This window comes from Rattus rattus, chromosome 10 (genome assembly GCF_011064425.1).
Source record: "Rattus rattus isolate New Zealand chromosome 10, Rrattus_CSIRO_v1, whole genome shotgun sequence".
In the NCBI taxonomy this organism is placed as follows: domain Eukaryota; kingdom Metazoa; phylum Chordata; class Mammalia; order Rodentia; family Muridae; genus Rattus; species Rattus rattus.
The window spans coordinates 15,929,557-15,957,235 of NC_046163.1; the positions used below are offsets into that span (position 1 = coordinate 15,929,557).

The window sequence follows — 27,679 nt, forward strand, 5'->3', positions numbered from 1 at the left end:
TCACTACATTAATTCTTATCCTTTGGCCAATTTCCTTCTGAGATAATTTCTAAAGGCATCATTGAGGGAGTAGAAAGGGAAGGGGAATAGAAGAGCTTTACTCTCATTTACTTTAATATTTACATCATCCCAGTGATGGAACATCTTTTTTCCACCCCTTTGCATTTTGAAAGAATTACACCTATATCACTTCCCTTTACATGGGTACCGCAGAAAAATTTACAAGCAGGGCCAGCTCGGAAGGATCCACTTTCTTCTTGATATGTATATAGTGATTATAAGACGTTTAGCTATCAGAGTAAAACATCATCTATACACTGGCTAAAAAGAATGTAGAAGTGGGTTGGGAGCTATCTCTGTCACATTCCTTGTGAAGAAGACAGGGACTGCAATTCATGCCTTCAATTCCAGCAGTGTAACATTAAAGACATGGGAGAGAGAAGGATGGTTGGGATTTGTGAGGCTCGCCATCCATCTGGTTTATCTGAGTCAGTATTAGTGAGAGATCTTGTCTCAAAAAACTGTGGTAGAGGGAAATTGATGAATATATTAGGTATCAAGTTATGGCCTCTATGTAGGTGCATATGCGCACATGTGTATTCATATGCAGAGGTACACCTGTACACAGAAAATATTTTTTAATGAAGTAATGTATAAATAGCTAATGATCTTATAATTTTCAATGGAAAGTATGGAAAGTACTCAAGCAAATTAAGGGGGCTACAGCATCATGCCATAAGCAGAGATGCTAGGCAGAAGGAGCCTTAGTATCAGTAGACTGGGTTTGCCAGCACTGCAGAAGTTGGGGAGGGACCATATATGATAGCAGGTGTTTTGTTGACTTTGGGACATAGACATCTGTTTTATAGGCCTTACTTGTCACAACAAGGAAAGAAAGCAACTCTGTAAAGCAGCATGAGTCCTGTTAGTGCTCTCCAGTTCTGCCTAGAGCATGTTCACGGAAGGTCTGGCTTGAATTTTGGGTAGAGAGAAGAGTAGCAGGAAGAGAGGACCTGTAATTTCACAAAAGAGGATAGATACAAGTGTGACTGGCCTGAAAGAAATGAAGCTAGCCAATCTGACCATCAGAATAGTGAAACAAATAAAATAAAATAAAACAAAACAAAACAAACAAACAAACAAACAAAAAACAATAACCCACAAGAAAAGGAAAATTCCCCAAAAATCTTATGCTGGGCAGAGAAAGAAAATCGTTAGTCATAGCAGGACAGAAGGTGTTGTATCCCTTAAACAGATTTCACTCGGTTCTAAGAACTCATCAGACTAACTTAAAGGATAGACTGAAGTTCAGACAACGGTTGTTCAATTGGACAGAAATACACTTTGACCGGGACTGCTTAGATGTATTACATATACCTGGTCTTAAATTTTAATTTCATTTTAGAACATTGGGGACAGGGTTGAAAGGGTGACTGGATTTCTTTACTCCTCTTTCCAATGTAGCCACGGGAGATATCTCATATTTTTCTGCTTTATTATTTTTTTATGAGTTCAGATGTTGTAGGTTGATGTCATTATGCAGGTAAAGGCAGCCACAAGATAAAATGAGGTGTGTCATTGGACAAGAAGGAAGAGAGGCAAGAACAGAGGTTTAAGAAAGAAAGGAAGAAGCAGGAGAGAGGAGGAACAACATGGAGGCAGATATAAAGATTCTTCTCTGTGCACAGATACAGGTTGTAATAAATATTTTTAAGGGGTGGGTGTGTACAGGATTTTGTTCTGTCTAGATAGACAAATGATATCATATCAATTGGATCGGAGGCTATTGTGTGGTGTTTTCCTTTATGTGGTGACTTAATTAAGTTCAAGAGAATGTGTAGTGGCAGGATGCACCAAGCCAAGCATGGAACTTGGATTCTTGGCCTGGTGTGGCAGCAATCTGCCAAAGGAACTGTGAGTGGAAAGGAAGCAGCATGGTGAGATGCCATGCTGAAACAGTTCATGGACCAACTGGGTCAAAAAGATCCTGGAGCCAGTGTAAAGCTGCTAAGACAAAAGTACCTTGCAGTGCCATGTGGCAATATGGGTGCCAGTGCTCAAGCAGGTTAAAAGGTTAGGAATTTTTTAATATTTACCGCAAGAGGTGGCTCCTAACATGCAGCAAGAATTCACTAAAAATTAAAGATTTTCAGCCTGAGAAAGTTTTATTTTCTTAGTAAGAAGTGGCAAGTACCATGTTGAGGCTCAGGATGTCGTAAGCATGGAATCCTTAAACAGAAGAGAGGCAGTCTGCTTGTGGGCTCTAGGACCCTGCTAAGAAAATGCAGGCTACCCTGGACACAAAGAATTGGAGATTAGAAGCTGCCTGCTTCTTTATCAAAGGGCGTTTGGAAAATGATTTAATTAGGTTTGGTTTATTTGTTTTAAAGATGATATAAAGATATAATGCTTTATTAGTCTTTGAGGATACCCATATTTTCTTAATGTGGGCTTCATGGGAATTCTCAGTTAAAATCTTGGTTAGACAAGCTGCCTGTTAGTCCCTGACTCCAAGTAGAGAGTGGTGATATTTGCCAGTTAAAATATTATTATGAAATAGAAGTCTGTACACTAGGCAGAGTGAATACAGACATGTATTAAAGAAGTCATCAACAAATAAAGGTCTGATAGCTCCAGGTAGAGAGCCTAGCAGATAGATGTATATTGAGCTAAAGTTCTGGTTTGACAAGTTGCTTACTTCTTATTCTTATTGGTATTAATAAAAGTGTGCTTTAATGTATGAATTACTCCACTATACCATATGGCTTATCAATGCTGGCTAGCGAGGATTTGTGGTTAATTTTAAAATTACCACAGCAGGAGGCTCAGATTCTCTTAACATGGGCGCCATGGAAATTTTGAGTTAATTTCCTGACATGACAGATTAAAAGACCTAGCAGGCTCATAAAAGTTTGTTTAGTTTATTTCAGTTTCTTAAATTGTTTTAATTTTCATAATGGGTGTGAATTTGAATCTTGTGGTTATATTATTTCTCTGAGAGAGTGTGCAAGATATAAGCTTTTCTGGTTATAGACTAAGAACACACATTTTGGAAGAAAGGTTTGTCTTTATTTTTTTAAAAAGGGTGATTAGGCTTTGGACACCTTCCAGAGTTATATTGATTAGATTTGATACAGGTAGACCTCCCGAAAAACTAAATTCAAGAGAATCAAACAAAAAGATATCTTGGTACTAAAATTTTGTTTTGAGATTTACAGATTGCAGAATGTACAGCTTTGGTGAAGCTGATCATCAGAATGCTGAACATGGCTACTTGGAGTTCTGTTCAGAAGGATTTTCAGCTGAGTCCAGCAAAGATAGACATCAGGCTACAACAACTCCTCCATTTTCCCTACCTCCCACAAGGATATCTCAACACCCACGTACAGCTTGAAGAAGTTATTGAAGAGTCACCACCTCGATTCCCTAAATGTTGGGAGGCTGAAAGTGGTTATTCTAGGGTTGTCTTTCTATAGAATTTAAAAGTGGTCATAATTTAACAGAGAGAAATTAGCTCAAATTGATTATACAGCCATAATCTCTTTTGGTAGAAATCTTATATTTGTTACTAAGCTAAAGTTATAATCTTTTACATTGGTACAGAATTTATTTGATATAAGTTTGATTTTCTTTGATATGAATTTCTTATCTACTTAAAATTAAAATTAATATTGTGACTTTCATATATAGGCATTGAGCCTATGCAACACATTTAAGTATAAAGGCTTACCCAGTTCTTTTCTGCTATTAAAAATAAAACAACAACAAAAAACAAACAGGTGATTAAACATGTGATGTAAGGGCCAGATAGCAGATTCATAGCTCTAAGTTTATCGTTACAGTGCTTTCGAGATAATTTATTAAGATAATTAACAGAAAACAGTCTAGATTACTTACATAATTAGATGATATTCAAAAATGTCAGAAATTCACACAATGTGATATTGTTATTTTCATTTGTTGAGACATGTCTGCTCCTAATAGCTCCCTATTGTTGGATTCAAGGAAGAAATTGAACATCTCCATCTCCAGGTAAGGTAATACATTGTGGCATGACAGTCACTGGAAAGAAATGTCCTATTTCTTCTACAAAAAAAAAATACTGTCCAGAAAAGAACGCATTGCAGAATAGTTGACTGATAATCTCTGCTGAGCCAGAATGATCAGCCCCTTCATAATTATGTGTTTCAAAAGTCTTCAGATGATCCTAGGCCAGAAGGCTGATGACTTACTCTTACATGTTGTTAACAGGAGAAGTGCAAGTCGATAATTGTCTCTCCAACCTGTCTCAGTTCGAGAAGCTGTTTTAGGCTTCCTATAGTTTCAAATAATATTGGTCATTCTCAGATTTCTGATGGGGTTGAAACTAGTTATAGTTTCATAGCCTAATCAGGCTGTTTACCTTTGAGAATACATATTTAATTGGATAGTTATCACATAATATACAAGCTAGCCAGGACAGAACATGGATTTTAAGCATTCCTTAAGCTGGAATAGAAAACTAAGTGTTCTGTTTAATGGATAAAATGTTGGACTGGGTGTTAGATACATTTTATAGTTTATAAATTACAAGTGATAATAGTTGTGCTCAGCTTACATTTGAGAGAAAAGTTTTTTTTTTAATTAGACAGAAAGGGTGATGTGTAGGTTTATGTCATTATGTAGGTAAAAGCAGATACAAGATAAATGAGGTCTGTCATTGGATAAAAAGGAAGGGTGGCGGGAACAGAGATTTAAGAAGGAGAGGGGGAAGCAGAAAAGAGGAGGAACAACTGTAATAGATATAAAGATTCTTCTCTGTGCACAAATATAGGTTGTTATAATATTTTTAAGGGATGAGTGTGTACAGGACTTTGTTCTTTCAAGATACACAAATGATATCATATCAATTGGATCAGAGGTTATTGTGTGGTGTTTTCCTCCATGTGGTGACTTAATTGAGTTCAAGCGATATAATGGTAGGATTACCAAGCCCGCCATGGAACTGGGATGTTCGGTCTGGCATGGTAACAACGCGCAAAGGTTGTGAGTGGCAGCAGTGTGGAGAAGTGCCACAATGAAAGAGCTCATGAACCACCTGGGTCAGAGGGAATCTGAGGGCCAACAAGAAGCTGTTGAGATCAAAATATGCTGCTGTGCCATGCATCCCTATGAGTGCTACCACTAGAGTGGGTAAAAAGGTTATGGATATTTAATATTTACCGCAACATTCAATTGGTTTCTCAAGGTAGGTGTTTCATATTTTACTTCCTAGAGCATATAGACAATTGTCCCAAGTTTGGTAACAAAAATACAACATTAGACCTTTACAAAATGAGCAAGTGCCAATTTTCTCAATATACACAATTAAAATTGTAATTAATTCATTGTGAGTCTCCTGTGAGAAAAATATTAGGACACACAGATGGTGAATGGGGGTGAACTTACAGTGAATTAACAGACATTAGGGACATCTGTTAGATTACAAACCCACTAGTTGCCTGATGCCCCCCAATCCCCAAATCAGTTCAAATTTCTTTATGCCTCCCTCTTAGAAGAAATAGTGAGAGCTTTCTTCTGGGACTGTGAAAGAATTCAGGTTTATGAAGGGACTGAGGATAGGGAAGCTTCCCAAAACCAAAGCAACTTTGAGGTGTAGTCCAACCATTGTGGGACCCTGTGTTTGCTCTGATGTTATGAACTGTAAACCTTGCCCATGTCTTGAAAATCAGTAATAGTCTGGCACTTCAGCTGTTTTTAAAAATTAAAAGATCTATCTCTCTTTTCAGTGCTCCCACTTGCTATCTATCATAGTAACTATCTTTCCTACTGCTCTGTGGGCTTCGAAAGGAAGCCTCTCTGTTTCTGAGTCCATGGCCATAGTACTCTTTCTTTCAGTTTTCACACTTCAGAGTGTAGAAGACTCTGAATCTGTCTCCTAATAAATCTTACATGAAGAGTAATTTTGTGTCATTTCTTACTATGAACCTTTGCTTATTCAGGCCACATTCAAATCTTCAATGTGACTTCGCCCAAGGTAAGGCATTGTGACAACTTCTAGAAGTTATACCATACTGTTTTCCTACTAATTTAGCTGAGTTCTAGGAATCAATTTACCAATAAAAATATCACTGTATAAATAGAGAGTTTTAATCTTATGTTATTTCACTGTATCAAATAAACAGAAACAGCACACAAAATGCTAATGATGAGCAGTAGCTCATAGCATATCCATCTTACAAATCAATACATTGAGAAATAAAGGAACTGCAAAACACAGTAATTAGGTAACTTCAACTTTTAGCAATAATGTAATTATAAGAATTGCTCAGAAAATATTCACTTAAGTATTAGGCATATGTGGCTTATTTCTACAAAGAAAAAATAAAACAAAATTTTAGCCAGTGACAGACTAAGAGATGATGTTGAACAACTGCATTTTTCTGAGTTTCTATATTCCCCACATTTGTGTGTGTGTGTGTGTGTGTGTGTGTGTGTGTGTGTGTGTGTGTGTGTGTGTGTGTGTGTGTGTGTGTGTGCAGCGTGGGGTGGGGGACCTCTGGCAGGACCATGTCACTATTTACCTATGAGAAATTATATCATGCAACAAATGTAGTGTAAGTGGTTTATTAGGGCAAGGGAGAATTAAAGAGTGTGTGATCGTAAGGGAGAGATAAAGGCAAAGAGAAACAGATAGGGAATGAAAGAGATGAGAGATGAAATCGAGAGACACTGAAAAAGGACATAAAGGAGGTTGAGGGGAGAGAGATCTGGGATGGCTAGTGGCCCTTTTAAGGGCATGGCAGGTGATGGGTGTAAGTTGCTGCTAGGTACCTGAGGGTAGACCAGTGGGAATATTTATTTACTATCGTGTGTGTGTGTGTGTGTGTGTGTGTGTGTGTGTGTGTGTGTGTGTTCACACACAGAGTTTATACAATGACATTCAGCGTTAATTTTTCTCCTTTTACCTGTGGATCAAGGTGAAGACTTTAGACTTTGCTGTAAGCATCCTTACCCACTGAGTCTTTTTTACAAGTCCCATCTTCCCAATAATGTTTCCTGTCTAAATAGATGATCAATATATGGGATGTTGCTTATCACTTTTGGTCCTCAGTTTTCCTTATTTATAAAACAAGAATTATGATACCTAGCTTGCTGTTATCACACTATTGAAAGAAAATAAGTTTAAAGGAAAAGAAAAGTACTATGGCCTGCATATTTAATAGGTAAACATATTTTGAGTCCCTATATCAAGTGTTGGATATATCATATGTGTAATAAATGTGTTGAACAAATTATGTTCAGGCACGATTCACTGAGAATTAAACATAAGGGATTAGAAAGATTGTTAAGGAGATAAAGAATCTTACAGGAAATAATGGTAACTGGAGTTCAGAGCCCTAGTACCTTAATAAAAAGCCAAGCTAGTGTTGTGGTCTGCTTGTAATCCCAGGGCTTTATAGTCAGAGACAGGAAACAGGGGATTCCCTGGGGAAAATGCCTAGCTACACTAATATAATACTACAGTAAAGAGCCTTGAGGTGGAGCATCATTGAGAATGGAAATTGATGATAACCTTGGACTTGGAACATGTGCCCACAAATGGTGGTTGTCAGAGGCTAAAATAGGACAAGCTAATAGGTAACAGGTGATCCTCCTGAAATGGTTTCCTTCATATTATTATCCGATCTGCAACAGATTTCCTCCGATGAAGCAAAGCCTAAGGGTTTGTCATTTTAGGAAATATTGCTTCTATTAATATGTTTTTGCTGTTAGTATTAAACATATATAACAATCACTAGGCATTAGCCCACCCCTTTTCAGCAGATTTCTACATGTCTATGAAGATGTACTGTTTTATAGTGATACTGTATAGACAAATAGATGACTTCTTAAGTTTTAATGATGATCCTAAAAGAATTCCTAAAATTACATCAATGATTATTAAGCTTTTTTATAGTGGGACTGCTATTAAGTTCTTTTCTTATAGTCCAAATGGCAATGAGAATTCTTCCAAACTCTCATGTGTCACCAATTAATTGCTCTTAGATGGTAACCAGATTTCTCCTATTCAGAGCACATTCCAAGCAGTTATTAAACAATTAACCAAAGGTCATAAAAATGGAACTAATTACTTATTTTAGGTGCTAGGACAGAAGATAAAAATTGAATGGGTTTACCTATACAAAACTTCTCTAATAACTTAGTTATTGTTTTAAACCTTCAGGAAAGAAAGCTGTGACAGGTTTAGCTAGATATTTAGCTAGATATCACTCAGTGCATATGCGTGTAAACATTCTCTGTTGTAAACTTCTATTTCAATTTGTGATTTGATTTTTGTGTGAATTTTTGATAAACTTTTGAACATGTGATCATGTATTCTGAAAGATATTTAAGTCCTGAGGACAGAAGGAAGAGTCAGAACTGAACTGAGAAGAATTGAGCTGTGAGAGGCAACGGAGCTGAGGAATTTTTAGACAGAATGCTTTCTAGACAGAAATGAACTCAAGAACTTAGAAGTATAAGCACAACAATGGGAGAAAAGGCATTGAGAGTAAGAGCATTCTTGTGACATCAGAGCAGGAGGAGAGAGCAATATTAGAAGGAGAATGCAAATGGAATAACTTAGAGACTATAGATGACATAAAATACTAAGAAAACAATATTCAGAATGCAGAGGGAAAGAGGAAAGAAGATGCTGAGGAGAGCAGAAGGACCAGGCAGGCTTCCCTTTCAATGGGGGCAGAACATATCCTTTCTTATTAACAAGGCAGGCTTCATCTTATTAAAAGAAACAAACGTGGATTTAATTCATTTAGCATTAAGAGGGTAGAAGTTTTTTCTCTCTTTTTGCAATAACCATTGGAGCTCATTTTTTCATCCAGAATGAGTAAGGTCTTTCTGCACTTGGTCTTTTGTTCCAAATGCATACATAAGTATGGATGTTCATGTGTAAGTATGTAATTGTGAGATTGTGCAAATGCAATATGGACCCAACTGATATGAATGAAAATGCACAAATATGCATGTGTAAATCATGAATCCGTATATGAGCTTATGTGAGTTTATGCATATTTGCTTGAGTAAAATTTTCCTTTCTATGAGTGTTATTCCCTTCACCTGGTTCAATAGAAGTTTATTACTCCAAACTTCCCCCTAGCCTGTCAAACAAAAGGCTTCTGAATAAAAGGAAAAGGCTCTAGCAATTAATCCTTTACTTAATCTCCTACTGTTTTAGGATGAGGTGTTAAGTGCCAGAGACTGAAGTTTCTGGGCTCAGAAGGACACAGAAGGCAGGTCAGCTACAGAAGCATAGTAACATATTCTTAGATATGTAAACATTTTATTATTATTATACAGCAACCCTAAGTATTTCATAAGAGAAAGTCTAATCCTCTGCTGACACACTTCCCTCTCTGCTGCTTAAAGACCTGATAAAAAAGAAGAACCTCTCTGGGGCTGTTCTCTAGCAAGGTGTATCTGGTTGTATGTGAACATGCACATATATATGTCTTATATATAAATAAAGGAAAACCCTATATATCTGTTGAGTGAGGTGTGTAAATAAATCATGGTTGCTGATGTTACTTTTTATTACCTTCATAATATAAGTTCAGTAGTAATATTGTAAAGGAAAATGGTACAAAATTGTAAAGGATTAATTTTCAGCATTATACAGAAAATATAAGAAAAACGAGAAACTGATTCAACCAGAAGGCTAAATTTAAACATAAGTACACCGATTGTTTATGATCCTCTTTTTCTCCAGTCCACCTTATTCTTGAAACACTTCATGGTTAATTGATTTTTTAAAAAAATTTTGTTCATTCAGTCATGCATTCTGACAAAAGCCAGTTTCTTTTCAGAGTGGATAGTGAGGTGAGTGCCACATTGTTTGGAAACCCCTATGCTTGTCATAAGAGAAGGCAACAAGACAATTGAGAGGACATGGAGGACAACTAAAGTATAGAAAAGACAAGCAAAAGGTAGAGTTGTCACCTAAAATTGAAATACCTAGAATAGATCATCTACTGATTCTGTTCTTCTAGACTGTGAGCTTACAGGAAACATGATCAATCAATAGATCAAGTTAAGGAATATGGCTTTATGACCTCAATGACAATCCTATCATAATATTATATTAATTGGTTGACTGGATGACTGACTGATCATTTTTGTTCATTTTTTGTTTGTTTTTGTTTATTTGGTGTGTGTGTGTGTGTGTGTGTGTGTGTGTGTGTGTGTGTGTGTGTGTGTGTGTGTGTGTAACAGTGTTCCCCGTATCATAGGATGGTCCCAATTGTACAAAGTTGCCTTAAGATGACTTTTTTTTCTTTGTTTTTGTTTTTGTTTTGTTTTGTTTTGTTTTGTTTTTGATCCTTTTGTCTTCTCATCCTGAGTGCTGGAGTTTTAGCCTGTACAATCAGTCCTGGTTTATCAATGCTTGGGATATGACCCATGCTTCCTGAATTCTACCTGAGTAATCTTGAAATTGAACTACATCTTCAGATATCCCATTCTGTTATAAACCATCTCTTCAGTCTAAGAAATTTTTTTCTGTCACTTGGTAGACCAGATGCCCTGTACAAAAAGCAAAATCCAAGACACTATAGTTAATAAATCTCCCTTTATGCCTGACTAAGTAGTAAAAGCCTGGGCATTTTTGATCAGTAATGTTTAACTCATAATTATTGAAGAACACAATTAACTATTAGAGTTTATAAATGGAAGCCACATCATCACTGGTAAAAAGTTTTTTTTTTCTTAGAATGAAAAGTGTTCCTTTCAGTTCTAAGAAATCTCACACAATTCTTAATGTAGTATGATTTTTCAGTTATAAGAACATAAATTAATGCCCCTTTTTAGGAAAGAATTTTAACTGGAAATGATTGTACTGTGCAAATTAATTTCCTCTTAAAAAGACAAAAATATCAATTAAAGAAAAACCATCTTATAGTATGCAATCATCTACTTATATTTTTTAGCATAAAGTGCTAGAAATAAGGTATCAATAGAGATTTAAATATAAATTATTTGATTACACATGATATATTCCACACAGTTCCTTAGAGGTGACATCTTTAAGCCATGGAGTCAGAATAAAGTGAATTAATATATCATATGAATAGAACCTATCAGCAGAAGTGGAAGCTAAAACTTAACACCTGCTTTCAGTCTTTCTTTCAGCAAGCCACAATGTAGCAATGTAAATTCCAAGAGTCTGACTATAATACTTTATCTGGTTTGGTAACACCCACCTGTTAAATAGCTTTATAGGATCCATATCACACATTTCATATTTAAATTGTTGTATTTAAATGTTTAAAATATCACTATCTCTAACAAAAGTATGATTACATGTACCACCTATTAAGTACTATCTGCCAGTGTTTATGTACCAAATAGCATTATGATTATGTATAATTTATTAAACAAGTATGATTATACTTAGAATTTATTAAACAGTAAATGTAAGTGTTTATGCCTCAGACAGCATTTTCATTTTGTAAAAACATTATGCATATAAAAATCATTTTACATTGTGCATATGTAAGGACAAACTGTTATCCACTATTTGTTCTCAATATTAAGCAGCACATTGGAAACCCTATGAGTTCCAGCTGGAAGCTAGTCATAGCCAACAATTTTACCAGTGTGCTTCCTTAAAAGGAAATCAGATACTCCTTTTCAGTGCGATAGATTTTTAAATTAACTTCTTGGTTTACATCCTCATTATTTAGTCATAACCAACATGATAAAAGCACAGTGTTGAAGCCAGGGAGATCTAGTTAGTATCCTACAACAAAGGATGAACATCTCAATATCTGGTCAGCCTTCCCCAGTGAGTGTCTCATCCCTGCAGCAGGTAGGCAAGGCAACATGAATAACAAAGAAGCATGTATCTGCATCCATTTGCATATAAGAGCCATACTCCAAACATAACATCATCCTTTCTCTCCCATATTAAAGGTCATAATATCCCTAAGTACCTAGCAACATTTTCCAGAGGAAAATTGGTTTTGTAAACAAGAGCAAAAGGGACAACAATATCTCTATTCCCATAAGAGAACATGGCTGCAATATAAGACTATACTCCTAGATAAACTGCCACTGTTTTTAGTTCAGCTGAGTCTACTCATAGGAAAGGAGTGTGAGAAGAAGATCATGGGACTTTCAACCCAGTATACAACCACCCCTCCCAGTCACGTGCTCTTCTGTGCCAATTGCCTTGGTCTCAGAGTGTGCATATTCTAGACTATATATGTTGGGAAGTACAGCCAGAAGAAGTCATCAAACCTGATGGGAACAGACTTTCCAGTGTGCTGCTTTAAGGTCACCCATGCTCCTTCTTGCAACCCCTCCTCCATTGCTATGTAAGTAAGCTTAATAAACTCATTGACTCCTCTTGGGACTGAAGAAATCGTAATTGTTTGAACTGAAGATATTAGAAGGAGAGGTAGATGTTTATGTCACCTTCAGGGAAATTATTTTGATAACAGTGATTAAGGCTACACTTTTTAAATTCACTGTTTTCTTATTTCAGTGTCAATATTTTTTCTCAACATATCACAGGCAAAGAATAAAACTGGATAGAGGAAATAGCCAAGGAAGTGTTAACAATGAGTAAGTTGAAAAGTTCCTAAGAAAACTACCACTAGGACCTGCAGCTCCTTCTGGCTTTGAAGGAGAAAATAATATCTGGATCTGAGTTAGATCACTCAAAATCTGCATGAAATATCTCCAGCATAATGATGCATCCTTGTAATCCCAAAGCTTGGTGGTAGAGCTAACCAGCCAGTCTTGCTTCATTAGAAAGTTCTAGGTAATGAGAGATCCTGTAGCAACAAAAAGACAACTGACACTCACTAACATTGACCTTTCTTCTGCACACTCACACATGCACACACACCCACACCCACAACCACACCCACCAAATTAGTTATGTAATTCATACTAAGGAATGCAAATCAGCATTTTAAGTCTATGAATTATATGTTTTAGAGAAGCACAATGGAGACCTAAAACAAAGAACGTGTTTCATTTTATTGAATACATACACAGGACTAAATTATTATGAATTACTATGAAGAAAATTATGACACTTAATGATCTGAAGATAGTAGGTAGCAAACTGGACTTTGCACAAGCAGACTAAGCTCCTGAATTGGCATCCTGTATATCTTGTAAACACAAGATATTTTCATTTTTTATTTTCCCTACTAACTTACTGAACATAATTCTAGATAATGTATAGCACTGTGAATTAATATGCTACCAGGCTTCTTGGTAAATCAGTAACTAATAAGCCTCAGGCACTCAAGGCTAAATGAGGATGACATCAGTTACCATGAAGTGTTAGCATCTATGTGCTGTAGTCTCAGCAGTCCTGATCTCATAAAAAATATGAATAAATTTAATTATAAGCCTGAACATTCTTAGACTCTGGTTACTTAAACACAGACTTGCTTTCTCTGGCCACAAATCAAGGAATGTGAAATAAAAGAGTGATACAGACATAGCCAATTATTTAAAAATGAAAACAATGTGTTTGTTCATCTTGTATAAAAACTGATCAAGAATATAATGTTTCAATACTTTCTAAACAAATAAACACATAACCAATCTGCTTTGTGTCAATATTTCAAGTAAGAGAAACAGATTTCTTATAGAATTGATGATGTATCAAAAAAATTAAACATTCTTACATAATAAGGAACCCATTTAGCTGACAACCTTCATAGTTGTGGTGATGAGTTTTCAGTTGTCTACTCAAAAGAATTTAGAATCCCCTTGTAAGAGAGTCTTAACCAGACAATTATCTATATCATGTTGCATTGGGCACATTTATAAGATATTGCATTGATTGTTTTTAAGTGATGTAGAAGGATCCAATTCACTGTGGACAACACCATTCTCTAGGTATAAAATCTTGAAATAAATAATAGCAGAGAAATTCTGTTGAGCACAAGCAAGAAAGCACATATGAATTAATTTCTCTTTGCTCTTGATTTTAGATGTGAAACGTGTAGCTATTTGATTTATCTACCTTAACTTTTTCTCAATGATGCCTGTAATTTGGACTTACAAATAAACCTTTACTTTCCTAAGTTTCTTTTCATCAAGATATTTTATCCCAACAGCATAAATGATACTAGAACACTAATTGAGCAAGAATAATTCTATTTTTCATCTAATAAATCTGTCATCTGAGGCACAAGAGAATACTTATCAAATCTTTAGATTGATTTATTTTAATAAAATACAAAATACTTACATTATTAGTAGAAGAGCATACTGGTTTTTCTCCAAAAAGTCTTTAGGAAAGGACAACTGTAAAGGAAGTTCTTTTAAAGAAAGAGCAAAATATTAAAGATGGAGAGTCATTTAAATGTAAAAGTATAAGATGCAGAGAAAGCTGTTCTTGAAGGGTGTATCATGTGCCAATTTTTACCGTAGTCATCAATGTGAAGTATTCTAATCTCTCTCTTTGCGAGCTTCTTCTTCTGAATAGTTTCTTTCATCATAGAATTTCTTTCCAAGATGTAATAATCTGAAAATCAGAGAATAAGTGTCTGTGGAACACCCAGCCATAAATGGTTCATCCACATCACATCCCAACTCCCACCCAAGGCTCAGGGACTGATGTGGGAAAAGGAAAAGAAAAGATTGTTAGAGTTAGAAATCAAGGTCGACCAGTGTAAAACAATGTTTCTGGACATGACGGAAGCCATTACAATCATAAACTCAGAGAATTCATAGTTTTCTGCACAAGCTCAAGTCACTGTCATTTTAGCATGGAGTGGGGAGGTGCTCAGAGGTCCCCACTTCTAGTCAGGGAACTATTGATTGCTAGTAGAGGAAAGGAGTTAACTCTTTAAATGTGTGGGTTGTCTTGCTCTAGGGGATGTCCACACACCCATGAGTACATGAGCAACACAAAGTTAACTTGTGAAGTTTTAGATAAAAAGTAGGCATCAAGTTAAAGGGGGCACATTTTGATCAGGAATATGGTCAAAATACATTGTTTGCATCAATGAAATTTATAAGTCATAAAAATATTCTACTATACCATTTTGTAAACCAGAAGGGACATACAGACAAGTACATTCTATCCAATAAAAATATCAGGCTGCTAATATACTTGTCAGACATTGTGCCAGGCACTGACGAAAATCTGTACTTTTTCTCCTACACCACTGCAGGTATCTTTCCAACTGCTCTTCCTCATTTATGTGAATTTCCTCCCATTTGTTTCAGTACATGGGAATTATCATTTATGTTTCCAAAATAAAAGGGTGATCTGACCATTACTCTCCTTCAGAATATTTAGAAGTATATAAACTTTCCTTTTCATTAACTAGATGAAAAGTAGATAAAATTTGGACCATTTGGATACCAGTATGAAAATTCAGAAGAACAAAACGTAGTCAGAAGGAACAGTCCAAAAATGACCAACACAATATCAGTCTTAGATGAGAGTGCTAAAACTGTAGCCCAACTGCTCAATAAACTGGAAAAAGCACAAACTCATATTCCAAAACTAAACAGGTAAAATATGATATGTATGATAATTATAGTCTAAGAAAAAAAAATCTGCTAGTGAGATCAATAGAGTATTAGATGCTGCAAATGCCACTGATGAACTGGAGAGATAAGAAAATACTAATAATCAAACAAAGGTTGTAAAATTGACTGACACTCTTGGGAGATGGCACTGTAGGTAAAGGTAGTGTGTCCTATAAACTTAGTAGCCAAGGCTCCTAAGGACCAATGTGGGAGGACAAGGGGCATATTGTCTCTTGATGTTTGAATATGTGCTGTGACATGAGGATGCAACACAATGAGTAAATAAATGTAATTTTACTTTTGAAATTGACCATAAAAGCATATAAGCAACTTGATAAAATTATATTTACATTTTGTTACATATAAAAATGTATGTATGCTAAAATATATGACCCTTTGTGTATGTGTGTGTGGTTCATGTGTGTGTACATATCTGAGTCTCTGAGGTTTCCAAGATATATAGCATAGTTTTAATTTTATGAAACATGTGTTTTAACTAGATAATTTCTTAGTATTGTGCCAATTATTATCATGTTTGTAATGTATTTGAATTTTGTATATATATATGTACTTATATATATGAAATTACTATACATTTTTCTCATTTTAATAGTTTTTTTTATAATAGGTGGGAATTGCTTATTGTTTTTAGAAAGAAAGCTTTTTATTTACAACTATGTTTTCTCAAATAAAAGCAGGTTTACTCTTTCTATTTTTGCCTTGTCCTGGCTATGTCTTCTAACAGAATGTTGTATAAAAAGGGTAGGAGAAATCAAGCTTGCCTTCTTAGATCCCACAGTAGCATCTGTCTTTCAGTGTTACTTGTGATGACTGCTATAGTATCCTTGTAGACATTGTCATAAAGTTCAGGCTATCCCTTCACATTTTTGAATTGCTCATTTGAAGGTACTATGACTATATTGTTAAATATCAAATTTATCAAGCGTTTTTTTCCAAAATCCTTTGTGATTTTTACATAAATAAGGGAGTCACATTGAATTGGGTTATTTCAGAAATACGGAGTATGTAGACAATGTATAATTATAAAATGTTAGTCATTTAATACATACAAAATGTAATGTGTAGTAAAGGAGTTTCACACCGAAATTCATGAGAATTTATTTTTTAATTCTCTTTCTCTCTCCCCTGTGTGGTGTTAGCACAGTGTCTATCTTACAGAGGCTACAGAACCTCAAATGGTTCCTTGGCTGTAGTCTCCCTTTATGTTTTTGTTTGACATAGGATCTCTTACTGCACAATGAGCCCGAGGGATCTCCCAGTCTCTGCCTCCTCAGGCTCAGAAGATAAGTGCAGCTTATAATGCTCATGACAATTCTGGGGACTGAACTTAGGACCTTGTGCTGGAAAGGTAAGCAATTCACCCACTGGAGCTTTTCAGCCAGGATTATTCTATCTTCTTCCTCCTCCTCCTCCTCCTCCTCCTCCTCTTCCTCCTCTTTCTTCTCCTGTTCCTCCTCCTGTTTCTTCTCCCTTTCCTCCCCCTCCTCCCCTTTAGTTTTATTTGATTTTAAATTTAGAATATAGGTAACAGATTGTATAGTCTTTATTAGTCTTTATTCCTTTTTTTTTTTTTTCAGACAGGGTCACATTATGAGCTCAGGCTGAATTGGGACTCTTTTTTTTTTTTTTAACAGTTTAAAATAATCTCCTATTTTTGTTTTTCTTGCCTCTGCCTCCCAAACGCTAGGATTGGGAGTGTGTGTGTGTGTGTGTGTGTGTGTGTGTGTGTGTGTGTACCACTGTGTCTCTTTATCTCTATTTTCTGTAACAGCTTGTGTAAATTTGCTTGTATGTTCCTTAAGCATTGTGTATACTATGCTAATGAAGCTTTTAGTTTTGCTAAACTGAACATTTTAAATATTTGGGTGCTTGGTATTCAGCTTGCTTCTTGTCTGATGAAACACATATAATTACATTTTACCACATCAGGACCAATGGGTAGATCTAACACATGTAATGTTTTCTCATTTATCATGGCCTTTTGGCAGCTTGATTTTTTGTTCATCAATATGTTTTTTTAACTAGAATTTACCTTATTTAAGATTTTATTCATTACATTCAAAAATTTAATAACATTTTGGTAATTTTTGCTTCTATTTTAGCAAGTCCTGTTGCTTGTCTGATTAAAGCCAGATATGTGACATATTATACTGGTCGATTGTCAACAGAGGTCATTGACCAGTTTCACTTTTTCAATGTATTTTGAAAGGTTTCTTCTGTTAATTTGCAAACCCACAACCTGATTAAGAGTTCTTTGGACAGTATCTGTTTACACTTGGTTTTCATTTTAATTCTTTTGTATACATTAATTTTCTTTATAAGACCACATCCCACTCACCTTCGTGAATTTTCTCAATTTTAATCATCTACTTATTGTAGTAAGGTATGAGCTTTCCCGCTGGTGTTCTTTGCTGTGCTGGGAATATACACCAGGGCCTCACCCTGAGTGTCTTACCCCAAATTCCATCCTCAGTCTCAGAAACCACGAAAAAATGATCACATTATACCATAATCAATTCGTTTCTGTTTATTCCATTGAGTTATGACTGTCATGTATGATTCCTTTCGCAACAAATTTCTGCTAATTAAATATTACCGCAATTAAAAAGATTGTGGAGAATGTTTTCTGATTTTCATAAAGCTCAGCCAGAAAACACGCCTGGGAAGCTAGAAGAGACTACTCTCTGCTCACATTTCTGACTCTAGAAGAAACGGCCTAGCGCCATCTTTGCCCACTGTGCACAGGGACCCGGAAGAAGAAGGGGCAGGCACTTCTGGTTGCTTGCCTCAAGGAGAGCTGAAACTAAGCCCTGAAGAGTGACTTCAGGCCCAAGAACAGAGGTAAGACCACCTTTTCTGCTCCAAGTGACCTGCTTGGTGGACTCAGGACACATGCCCACAGGAACAGCTGAAAACCAGTAGACAGGAACGACTAAATGCCTGAAAGCAGAACACTCTGTTCCCATAACTGGCTGAAAGAAAACAGGAAAATAGGCCTACAGCACTCCTGACACACAGGCTTATAGGATAGTCAAGCCACTGTCAGAAATAGCACAACAAGGTAACACAAGAGACAACCTGATGGCAAGGAGCAAGCACAGGAACCCAAGCAACAGAAACCAACACTACATGGCATCATCAGAACCCAACTCTCCCACCAAAGCAAACAATGAATATCCAAAGACATTAGAAAAGCAAGATCTAGATTTAAAATCACATTTCATCATGATGATGGAGGACTTCAAGAAAGACATAATGAACTCCCTGAGAGAAATGCAGAAAAACACAAGTAAACAAGTAGAAGCCCTTAGAGAGGAAACACAAAAATCACTGAAAAAACAAAACACCAATGGCTTATGCTCTAAGATCAAGAATCGACAAATGGGATCTCATCAAACTGCAAAACTTCTATAAGGCAAAGGACACTGTTGTTAGGACAAAAACAGCAAACAACAGATTGGGAAAAGATCTTTACCAATCCTACAACAGATAGAGGGCTTATATCCAAAATATACAAAGAACTCAAAGAAGTTAGACCACAGGGAGACAAATAACCCTATTAAAAAATGGGGTTTAGAGCTAAACAAAGAATTCACAGCTGGGGAATGCCAAATGGCTGAGAAACACCTAAAGAAATGTTCAACATCTTTAGTCATAAGGGAAATGCAAATCAAATCAACCCTGAGATTTCACCTCACACCAGTAAGAATGGCTAAGATCAAAAACTCAGGTGACAGCAAATGCTGCTGAGGATGTGGTGAAAGAGGAACACTCCTCCATTGTTGGTGGGGTTGCAGACTGATACAACCATTCTGCATATCAGTCTGGAGGTTCCTCAGAAGATTGTACATTGTACACCTGAGGACCCAGCTATACCTCTCTTGGGCATATACCCAAAAGATGCCCCAACATATAACAAAGACAGGTGCTCCACTATGTTCATAGCAGCCTTATTTATAATAGCTAGAAGCTGGAAAGAATTCAGATGCCCTTCAACACAGCAATGGATACAGAAAATGTGGTACATCTACACAATGGAATATTACTCAGCTATCAAAAATAATGACTTTATGAAATTCATAGGCAAATGGATGGAACTGGAAAATATCATCCTGAGTGAGGTAGCCCAATCACAGGAAAACACACAGGGTACGCATTCATTGACAAGTGGATATTAGCCCAAAATCTTGAATTACCTAGATGCACATGAACACATGAAACTCAAGAAGGAGGACCAAAATGCAAATACTTCACTCCTTCCTTAAAAGGGGAACAAGAATACCCTTGGGAGGGAATAGGTAGGTAAAGTTTAGAACAGAGGCTGAAGGAACACCCATTCAGAGCCTGCCCCACATGTGACTCATACATACACAGCCACCAAACTAGATAAGATGGATGAAGCAAAGAAGTGCAAGCTGACAAGAAAAAGTTGTAGACCTTTCCTGAGAGACACACCCAGAAAAGGCAAATACATAGGTGAATGCCAGCAGCAATCCACTGAATTAAGAATGGACCCCGATGAAAGAATCAGAGAAAGGACTGAAGAGCTTGAAGGCTTGAGACCCCATATGAACAACAATGCCAACCAACCAGAGGTTTCAGGGGACTAAGTCACTACCCAAAGACTATACATGGACTGACCCTGGGCTCCAACCTCATAAGTAGCAATGAATAGCCCAGTAAGAGCACCAGTGGAAGGGGAAGCCCTTGGTCCTGCCAAGACTGAACACCCAGTGAACGAGATTGTTGGGGGGGAGGGTGGTAATGGGGGGAGGATCGAGAGGGGAATCCCATATAGAAGGGAAAGGGGAGGGCTTAGGGGGATGTTGGCATGGAATCCCAGAAAGGGAATAACATTTGAAATGTAAATAAGAAATATCCAATTTAATAAAGATGAAGAAAGAAAAAGTTCAGCCAGCCTGTGTTATTTTAATTGTTAGCACAGTTAAAAACGAAGATATCACGACATTTTGTAATAAATGTTATAAAGTGTGAATTCATATTTTAAAGAAAACCTAGCCACGTTTATATAGGCAGGTACATTCAAAGGCACAGGTATGGAGGTTAGAGGACAATTTTGGGGAGTTCTTTCCTATAACCTCACATGCCTTGGGCATAGAACCAATAAGCTTTGGAGCAGGTACTTTTACCAACTGAGACACCTTACTTACCCGAAAGCTGCTAAATCTGACTCTGTGTAGTCTATTAACATTAACAATTCATACTTCAACACTCTTATAAAAGCACACTGAACAGTTCTAGATAAAACAACCGCACTTTGCCTATACAAAATGTCTGCATCACTTGACAACGTTGTTAGTGCAAATAACATGTCCTTAAAGTTCGCTAAATTTTAACCTTCATACCTTTAAATATAAATCATACTTATCATTTTGTTTTATAAATGTATACTAGATTATTATATTACAATTAATAATTAAGCAAATGAGTAAGAACATTTAGTGGGACCAATGTGGGAGTATTATACAAGTAATTTCATATAACTTATTATAAATTACCAGTGGGAGAAAACATAATTACAAGTAAACTAATTACATCACTGTAACAGCAGTTGGAATTTTTTCTATTATATTAAATGGAATTAACTTACTCATAAAATAAATATCTCTCCATGAGCACAGAGAACTCAATTGTAGTTTTAAGAAAAACAAATTTAAGAAAGATTTAAAACATTTCAAAACAGCATGGGCACATCATAAATTATAAAAAAATCAGAAAACAGGTTTTAGTAAACATGACTTGTCCTCATCAAACATTATAAGGTGGGGTAATGATAAGGCATTCAGTAAAATGTAAAGATTGGGGAGCAAAGAAAAGATACTGAGAGATAAATGGTGTGAAACAGAATAGTGTAAAACAGAATAGTGTGAAACAGAATAGTGTGAAACAGAATAGTGTGAAACAGAATAGTGTGAAACAGAATAATATGAAGGAGTTTAGAAGGGAGATAAGAAGTGAAAAAAGAGTAAACAGAAAATAAGTGAAAGTGATGGAAGACAGAAGAATGGTGACAGGGAAGGCTGGAAAGAAAGTGACAAATTAAAAGTAACACAAACCTGGAAGTCTGGATGGAAAAGGCTGTATGGGCAAACAGAGAGACAGGAACCCTAGCCCCATGATCTCTCTATCAAAATCATTGTGGCATGCACCCTGCACAGTCACACTTTAATGGTATTTAGAGGGCAGAAAATGGTATTCAAGGGGAAGTCCACATAATGGAATGCTATTGGCCATGTCAGCAGAAGAAAAGACACACAGGCTGGGAGCGTCGCTCCTGACTCTTGGCCATGGAATGCATTGCTTGTGCTAGGAACTGACAAGAAAACTGCACATCACCCAAGGCTGGAGAGTCCTTGGAGAGCAAACTTTCCAGGAGTGAGCCTGCTGCACGTGCTTCTCACTGTGATACAACGGAGTGCATATGGACAGAAATGGGGAGAAGGGGATGCTTCAAACATTAACAATGTAAAACTGTTGTATTGATGCAACAAAGAATAGAGCACTTGGAAAGTATTAAAGGAGAAACAACAAAAACAAAAAAACATATGAATGGTTCTCATATGTAAATGTACATGTAATATACAATAAATGTAAGAATTCTAAATAATTGAGAAAATTGTCTTGTGTTTTGTCTTTGTTTTATTTTTCAGGTAGAATCTCATGATCCAAGATTAACCTTGAAATTGCTAGCAATGTACCTGAATTTCTGTTCCTCTTGCCTCTATCTCCAGAGTGCTATGATCACAGGAATGCATCACCATGTGTATCACCATTGCTGTAAGGCAATACCGATTGAACTTGGCACTTTATGTGTGCTAGGAAGGTATTCCAATATCTTAGTTATACCCCTGCTTCCTACTTGCAGTTTCATACCATTAAAAATCAGCAATATCTTTGTTTTATAAATTTATAGATTATTTTTTATTCAGCTTTAATTGCTAAGAAGAAAAAGAAACTGTGAAAGTCTGAAGGCTGCAGATTTTATTATGTTCCTACATGCTTGTTTCTCTTTAATATTTTCTGATAAAAATATAAGAGCCACTTCCTACAGAGTCATTACAATAAAGCTTTTGTATTATTAATTTGTTAGGAAAGATACTGAGATGCTATATTTACTTTTTTTTTCATTTTGATTAACTAGTATTACTTTTCTTTTTACAATTCTATTCAGGGTATATTTTACTTCATATGACTGAGAGAACAGCTAAGGTTGCCTCAATGATGTTTCTATTTTTAACAACCCTCGGACCCACTTGTCACTGAATAAAAAACTTTGTCTCCTTAAGTAATTGTCCCTAAAAAGAAAAGCAAGCACCTGAATTTGCTTCACCCAGTCAACTGAAAAACTGTACTTCTTGATCAAAAGGCAACCAGAGTTCATTTCTTGGTGGGAATACTATCGATATTTAATAACTTGTCAGGACAAAGGCTCTGTAATTGTCCGCACTGTTATAAAAACAAGGCTTTGTAACAATGAGGTAAAACTGAATACATATCTCAAAAAGACTTTTCTTAGAATCTTTGTTTGCCAAAGGTTAAATATGCAACGTGACACCAAGAACTGCTGTATCTCATAGATCATAAAAATATCTTTTATTGTAAATATATTTTTCCTTTTGTTTACCAGGAAAATTATCTTTGGAGCAGTTAGCTGCCATGTGTCTTGTCTCAGAAGAAAGTTATGATGGAGTCATCTTGTACAATGATTTTCTATTTGCAAAATTAAAATTTATTTTCTATTTTTCTTTTTGTCTTTACTTGGGTACTGCATTCATAAGTAGGTTCTTCAAGTCTGCTGCTCTGATCACCAAAATGTTTACCACTAAATGAAGGCATGGGTTGCTTTTAGAAATTTGCTATTTCTATGAATTATGCATATTAGAGAATTTAATCAAAGTAGTAAGTAGGTACTTCCAATTTGTTTTGATATAGAATATCTTAACTCTTACATATGTGGCAAAGGACTCTATATATGTAAAGGAATAAGAGAGTTATCACTGTCCAAAATAATTATCTTTTCTATGAGTACTAACTAGATTCAATAATTTAGCACGTCTCATTTAAGATAGTAGAATCTTTAGAATAAGATGGGGATAAAGAAGCAAAGAGAAATTGAAGTAAATGATGAGCTGTTTTTCAGCCATACAAGAAAACAGCACTAATCCAGAATCTATCTTCACAGGAACAAGTTATAAATTTTTATGTAATTTCAGCTATATAAACTATATAATAATAACATATTATTATTAAGCATGGGCTGCCTTTCTTTTTCCAGAATGGCACATTCCCTCCAGTTTTACACATTTATACCTATATAACCATCTAAGCAAGAGGGCTGCATTGTAAAATGTGACTCAGAATATAACCATGACAAAAAAATTATTCAAAATTCATATTGTCTCATTTAACATCTGGCTCTGTTATATATTTATATGACTCTAGCTAAATCCTTTAATCTGTCTGCAACTCAGTCTCTTTACATGTAAAATGAAATAATAAAAATAAATTATCTCAGGGATGCTCTGACTTACATGAGTTAACCAGTAAAAATGTATTATCATTGTATAGCTTACATAGCTGGGACTCAGTGGTAAAGAATGAGTACTATTCTTACAGATTTGAACACAGTTTCCATATCCATACCAAGTAGCTTACAACCTGCAGTTCATAAGTCCATTTCTAGGAGATTTGACACCCTTTTTGACCTCCACTGGCACTTGAACAAACACAGCATATATTCACATTCACATAAAACAGGTAAATTTAAAAGATTATGAAGCTCACTAAAGAATAAAAATTCTGGCCTTGTAAATTTAGAAAACAAAGGTGACCAACAGGGTGAAAATGAATTATAATGCAGAAATTCATTCTAAGTTTAGCTCAGCAGTGTACTGGAGAGATGGCTCGACAGCTAAGAGTGTATCCTGCTCATGTAGAGTACCTGGGTTTGCTTCCTAGTACTCACACTGGGTAGCTCATAACTGTCTATAAATGTTGTTCCCAAGGTCTAATTCCTGCTGCCTTCGTGGGAACTGTTGTACTCATGTGGTGTGTGTACAGACATTAAACATATAAACACACATACATACAAGTGAAATATAAAAAAAACACAATTACTAAATCTTGAAAGAAAATTGACTCAATCATTTACTTACTCATTCACTATACTTAAAGTTTATCATATTCTATTTCAAGTTAAACACATAACTATCTCATCAATGTATCTCTGATGCATTATTTGGTAACATGTTTTATGATTAAATTTGTCTGATTATATGAATAAGATAGACAGACATATGTGAATATATATCTATATCTATCTATCTAGATATGTGTGCATATTTAGTACAAATACAATAAAATAAACCACATAAAATGTTTTATAATTTTTCCAAAAAAATTATCACTCTTTCTTAATTTGATATTACCTTAAACAGTGGAATAAAACATGTTTTCTTTCCCAGAAAAAAGAAGGGAGCTCCATGACCCTCTACCCCTAAGTCACACAAGCAAATAGTGTTTCCAATATAAATAGATATATTTATGACCTATAAAATATCATAATATCTATAAAGAGCATTGGGGTGGAACATAACCTACATGGGGTTGAAGAAATGATCTATAAACTCAGTGGCAAGTAGGTGGGAATGCACGAATGTGTCAATCTTTTTTCGTGGGATTTAGATTCAGAAATGGCTATTATTTAATCTAAGGTGTAAGGTGATCAAACGACTCACTTTGCTGCTTTAATAACATAAATAAAATCAACATAAAATCCTTTACAGAGCATTTTTTGTCCTGAGGATCCCTTTGAGGAAAGTTCTAGAGAATATGATACTCAGAATTAAAACACAAAACAAAACAAACCAACCAAAGTAAAACTCTACTTTGCCCATGATGAAGGCCAACTATTATTTACAAAAATGCCCTCTCTGGTACTCACTTGATGGGTTGTCTGTACTGTGAAGGCTTACCATTGGGACCTTTGGACCTAGAATTTAAAAATATACAATTAAAGGTTTTTTAAAAAAATCGTTGAACATACAAAGGTATGTACCACCAAGCCAATTGTATAAAGAGAGAACTGACTCCTAAAATGCCCTCTGATTTCCACATATGCATCATGCCATGTATACACACATACACACATACAAGCAAGTAAATAAATACAATAAGAACATCTAAGTCATGTTTACTATAAAGACTACATGACAGAGTTCCTTTTCTAAAAAGGAAGTAATGTATATTTAAAATACCATGAAACAGAAACAAAATAATTAGAATTCATGCCATTCATTATATTTCACGGGATGTATAAATTCCATTTTGTTTCTAAGAAGTACAGTGCCACATTAAAGGGAAATAGATTATTTTCAATATATTCTTATAAGATTTCTCTAGAAACATCCATGTGAGGCTATGGCTTTATTACCATAAAACAAAACAAGAGGTGGGAGCTATTGCTCAGCACCAAATTAAGAAGAGCAGAGGAAGTAAGTCCGTACAAACCCCAAATACTTATATAAACAAGAATGGGTGTTCTGTGTGAACATACACCCCTTTTGTGTGTGTGTGTGTGTGTGTGTGTGTGTGTGTGCGTGCGTGCAAGGTGTGTGTGTGTGTGTGTGTGTGTGTGTGTGTGTGCAAGTGGAAGTCAAAACAAACTTGGGCATGGCTCTTCAGTTTCCACTGATTTTTCTTTTAAAAATAATTTCTCATACCGGCTTGGAATTTGCCAAGTAGGTGATGCTGGATGCCAGCAATCCCTGGGGTATTTACCTGCCCCTCTTTCCAAGGACTGGGATTATAATTATATGTCATCATACTAAACATATTTTTAATGTTACTTATGAGAACCAAGCTCAGGTCCTCATTCTTACAAGGAAAGTATTTTACCAATGCAGTAGGTTCTTTTGTTTCCAATGGTCCTCATTTCCTAATAAAAAACTACTTCTTCTGAGGAAGACTCTTTTTTTAAAAAGTAGGTAAATTATGATTGTACTGTGGTTTTGTCAAAATAATTGTCTACCTCTTCACATATCCATTTTGATATACAGCCACTTTACTTTTTAAATTTCTAAAGATTTTTATTTTGAACGTATTAGAGAGATGGTTCAGCAGTTAGGGCATGTATTATCCTTGGAAATAATGGGGATTCAGTTTTCAGTACTCAAGTTGAAAAGCTCACAACCAGCACTCCAGTTCCATGAAGTCTGATGCCCTCCTTTGGCCTCCTCTAAGTGAAATAGTGGTCTAAGCTTTGAATCTCATGACATATAAACACCTATTAATGATGGTAATGTAAATTGATTTTAAAAAGTGTATGCATTTGAATCCTATTGAAAAGTATATACTATCTAACCTTCACAGAATAACAAGAAATGTTGATTCATGGGACTAAAGCTGGCATCAAAATACGTGCAATCTTCTTTCCTAAAGTTGCATGAGATGCAATCACGACTCAATAGTCCTTCAGTAGAAGCACTAGAAAAATAAAGCAAAAAGGAGAAATAATGTTAATATAGACTCTTGAAATTAACAACATCAATATTTAAATGCAGTCAAATAGAAAATTTGCCTGAGAGCTCCTGTGAAAATTTCTCGTCACTTATGATTCCTCCAACACATGCAAATTTACTTTCCATTATTAAAGTTAGGATACATGCATTTTTTCTGGGGAATAATAATAATATGGGATATGCATATAAGTATTAAATACATAAAACTAAATAAACATACCAATTCCCATTGGATTCACTACAATTTACTTTTAATTCTATTTCCCCTTTTAATATTTATTTTTGGTTATGTGTATGCCTATACGTATATGTGCACATATGTGTGGATACCTGAGGCCAGAAGAGGGCATCTGGATTCTGAGAACTGAACTCTCATATTTTGCTAGTGCAGTATAGAATTAAAATGCTGAGATATCTCTAGTCTCTACATTGTTTTTTATGTGCAGTCTAGAAGAAAATTTGTTCATACAGGCAAAGATAAGTAATCCTTAATAAATATCAGTCAAAAGGATGAACAATTGTTTCTAAAAATTCTCTCTAAATGAAGGTCATCATTTTGTAACCTCAACAGT

The 27,679-nt window shown here is 35.5% G+C and overlaps 1 protein-coding gene across 1 annotated transcript in view; it reads right to left on the minus strand.

Moving 5' to 3' along the window:
• Positions 1-27,679, minus strand: part of Dpp10 (dipeptidyl peptidase like 10) — a 101,109-nt gene that overhangs the window by 23,569 nt on the left and 49,861 nt on the right. The window contains exons 8-11 of the mRNA XM_032915754.1: positions 26,951-27,072; positions 25,532-25,579; positions 14,432-14,530; positions 14,255-14,324 (exon numbers count right to left, since the gene is read on the minus strand). Of these exons, the coding sequence (XP_032771645.1) occupies positions 14,255-14,324; positions 14,432-14,530; positions 25,532-25,579; positions 26,951-27,072 (339 nt within the window). The remainder of the gene's footprint in view (positions 1-14,254; positions 14,325-14,431; positions 14,531-25,531; positions 25,580-26,950; positions 27,073-27,679) is intronic.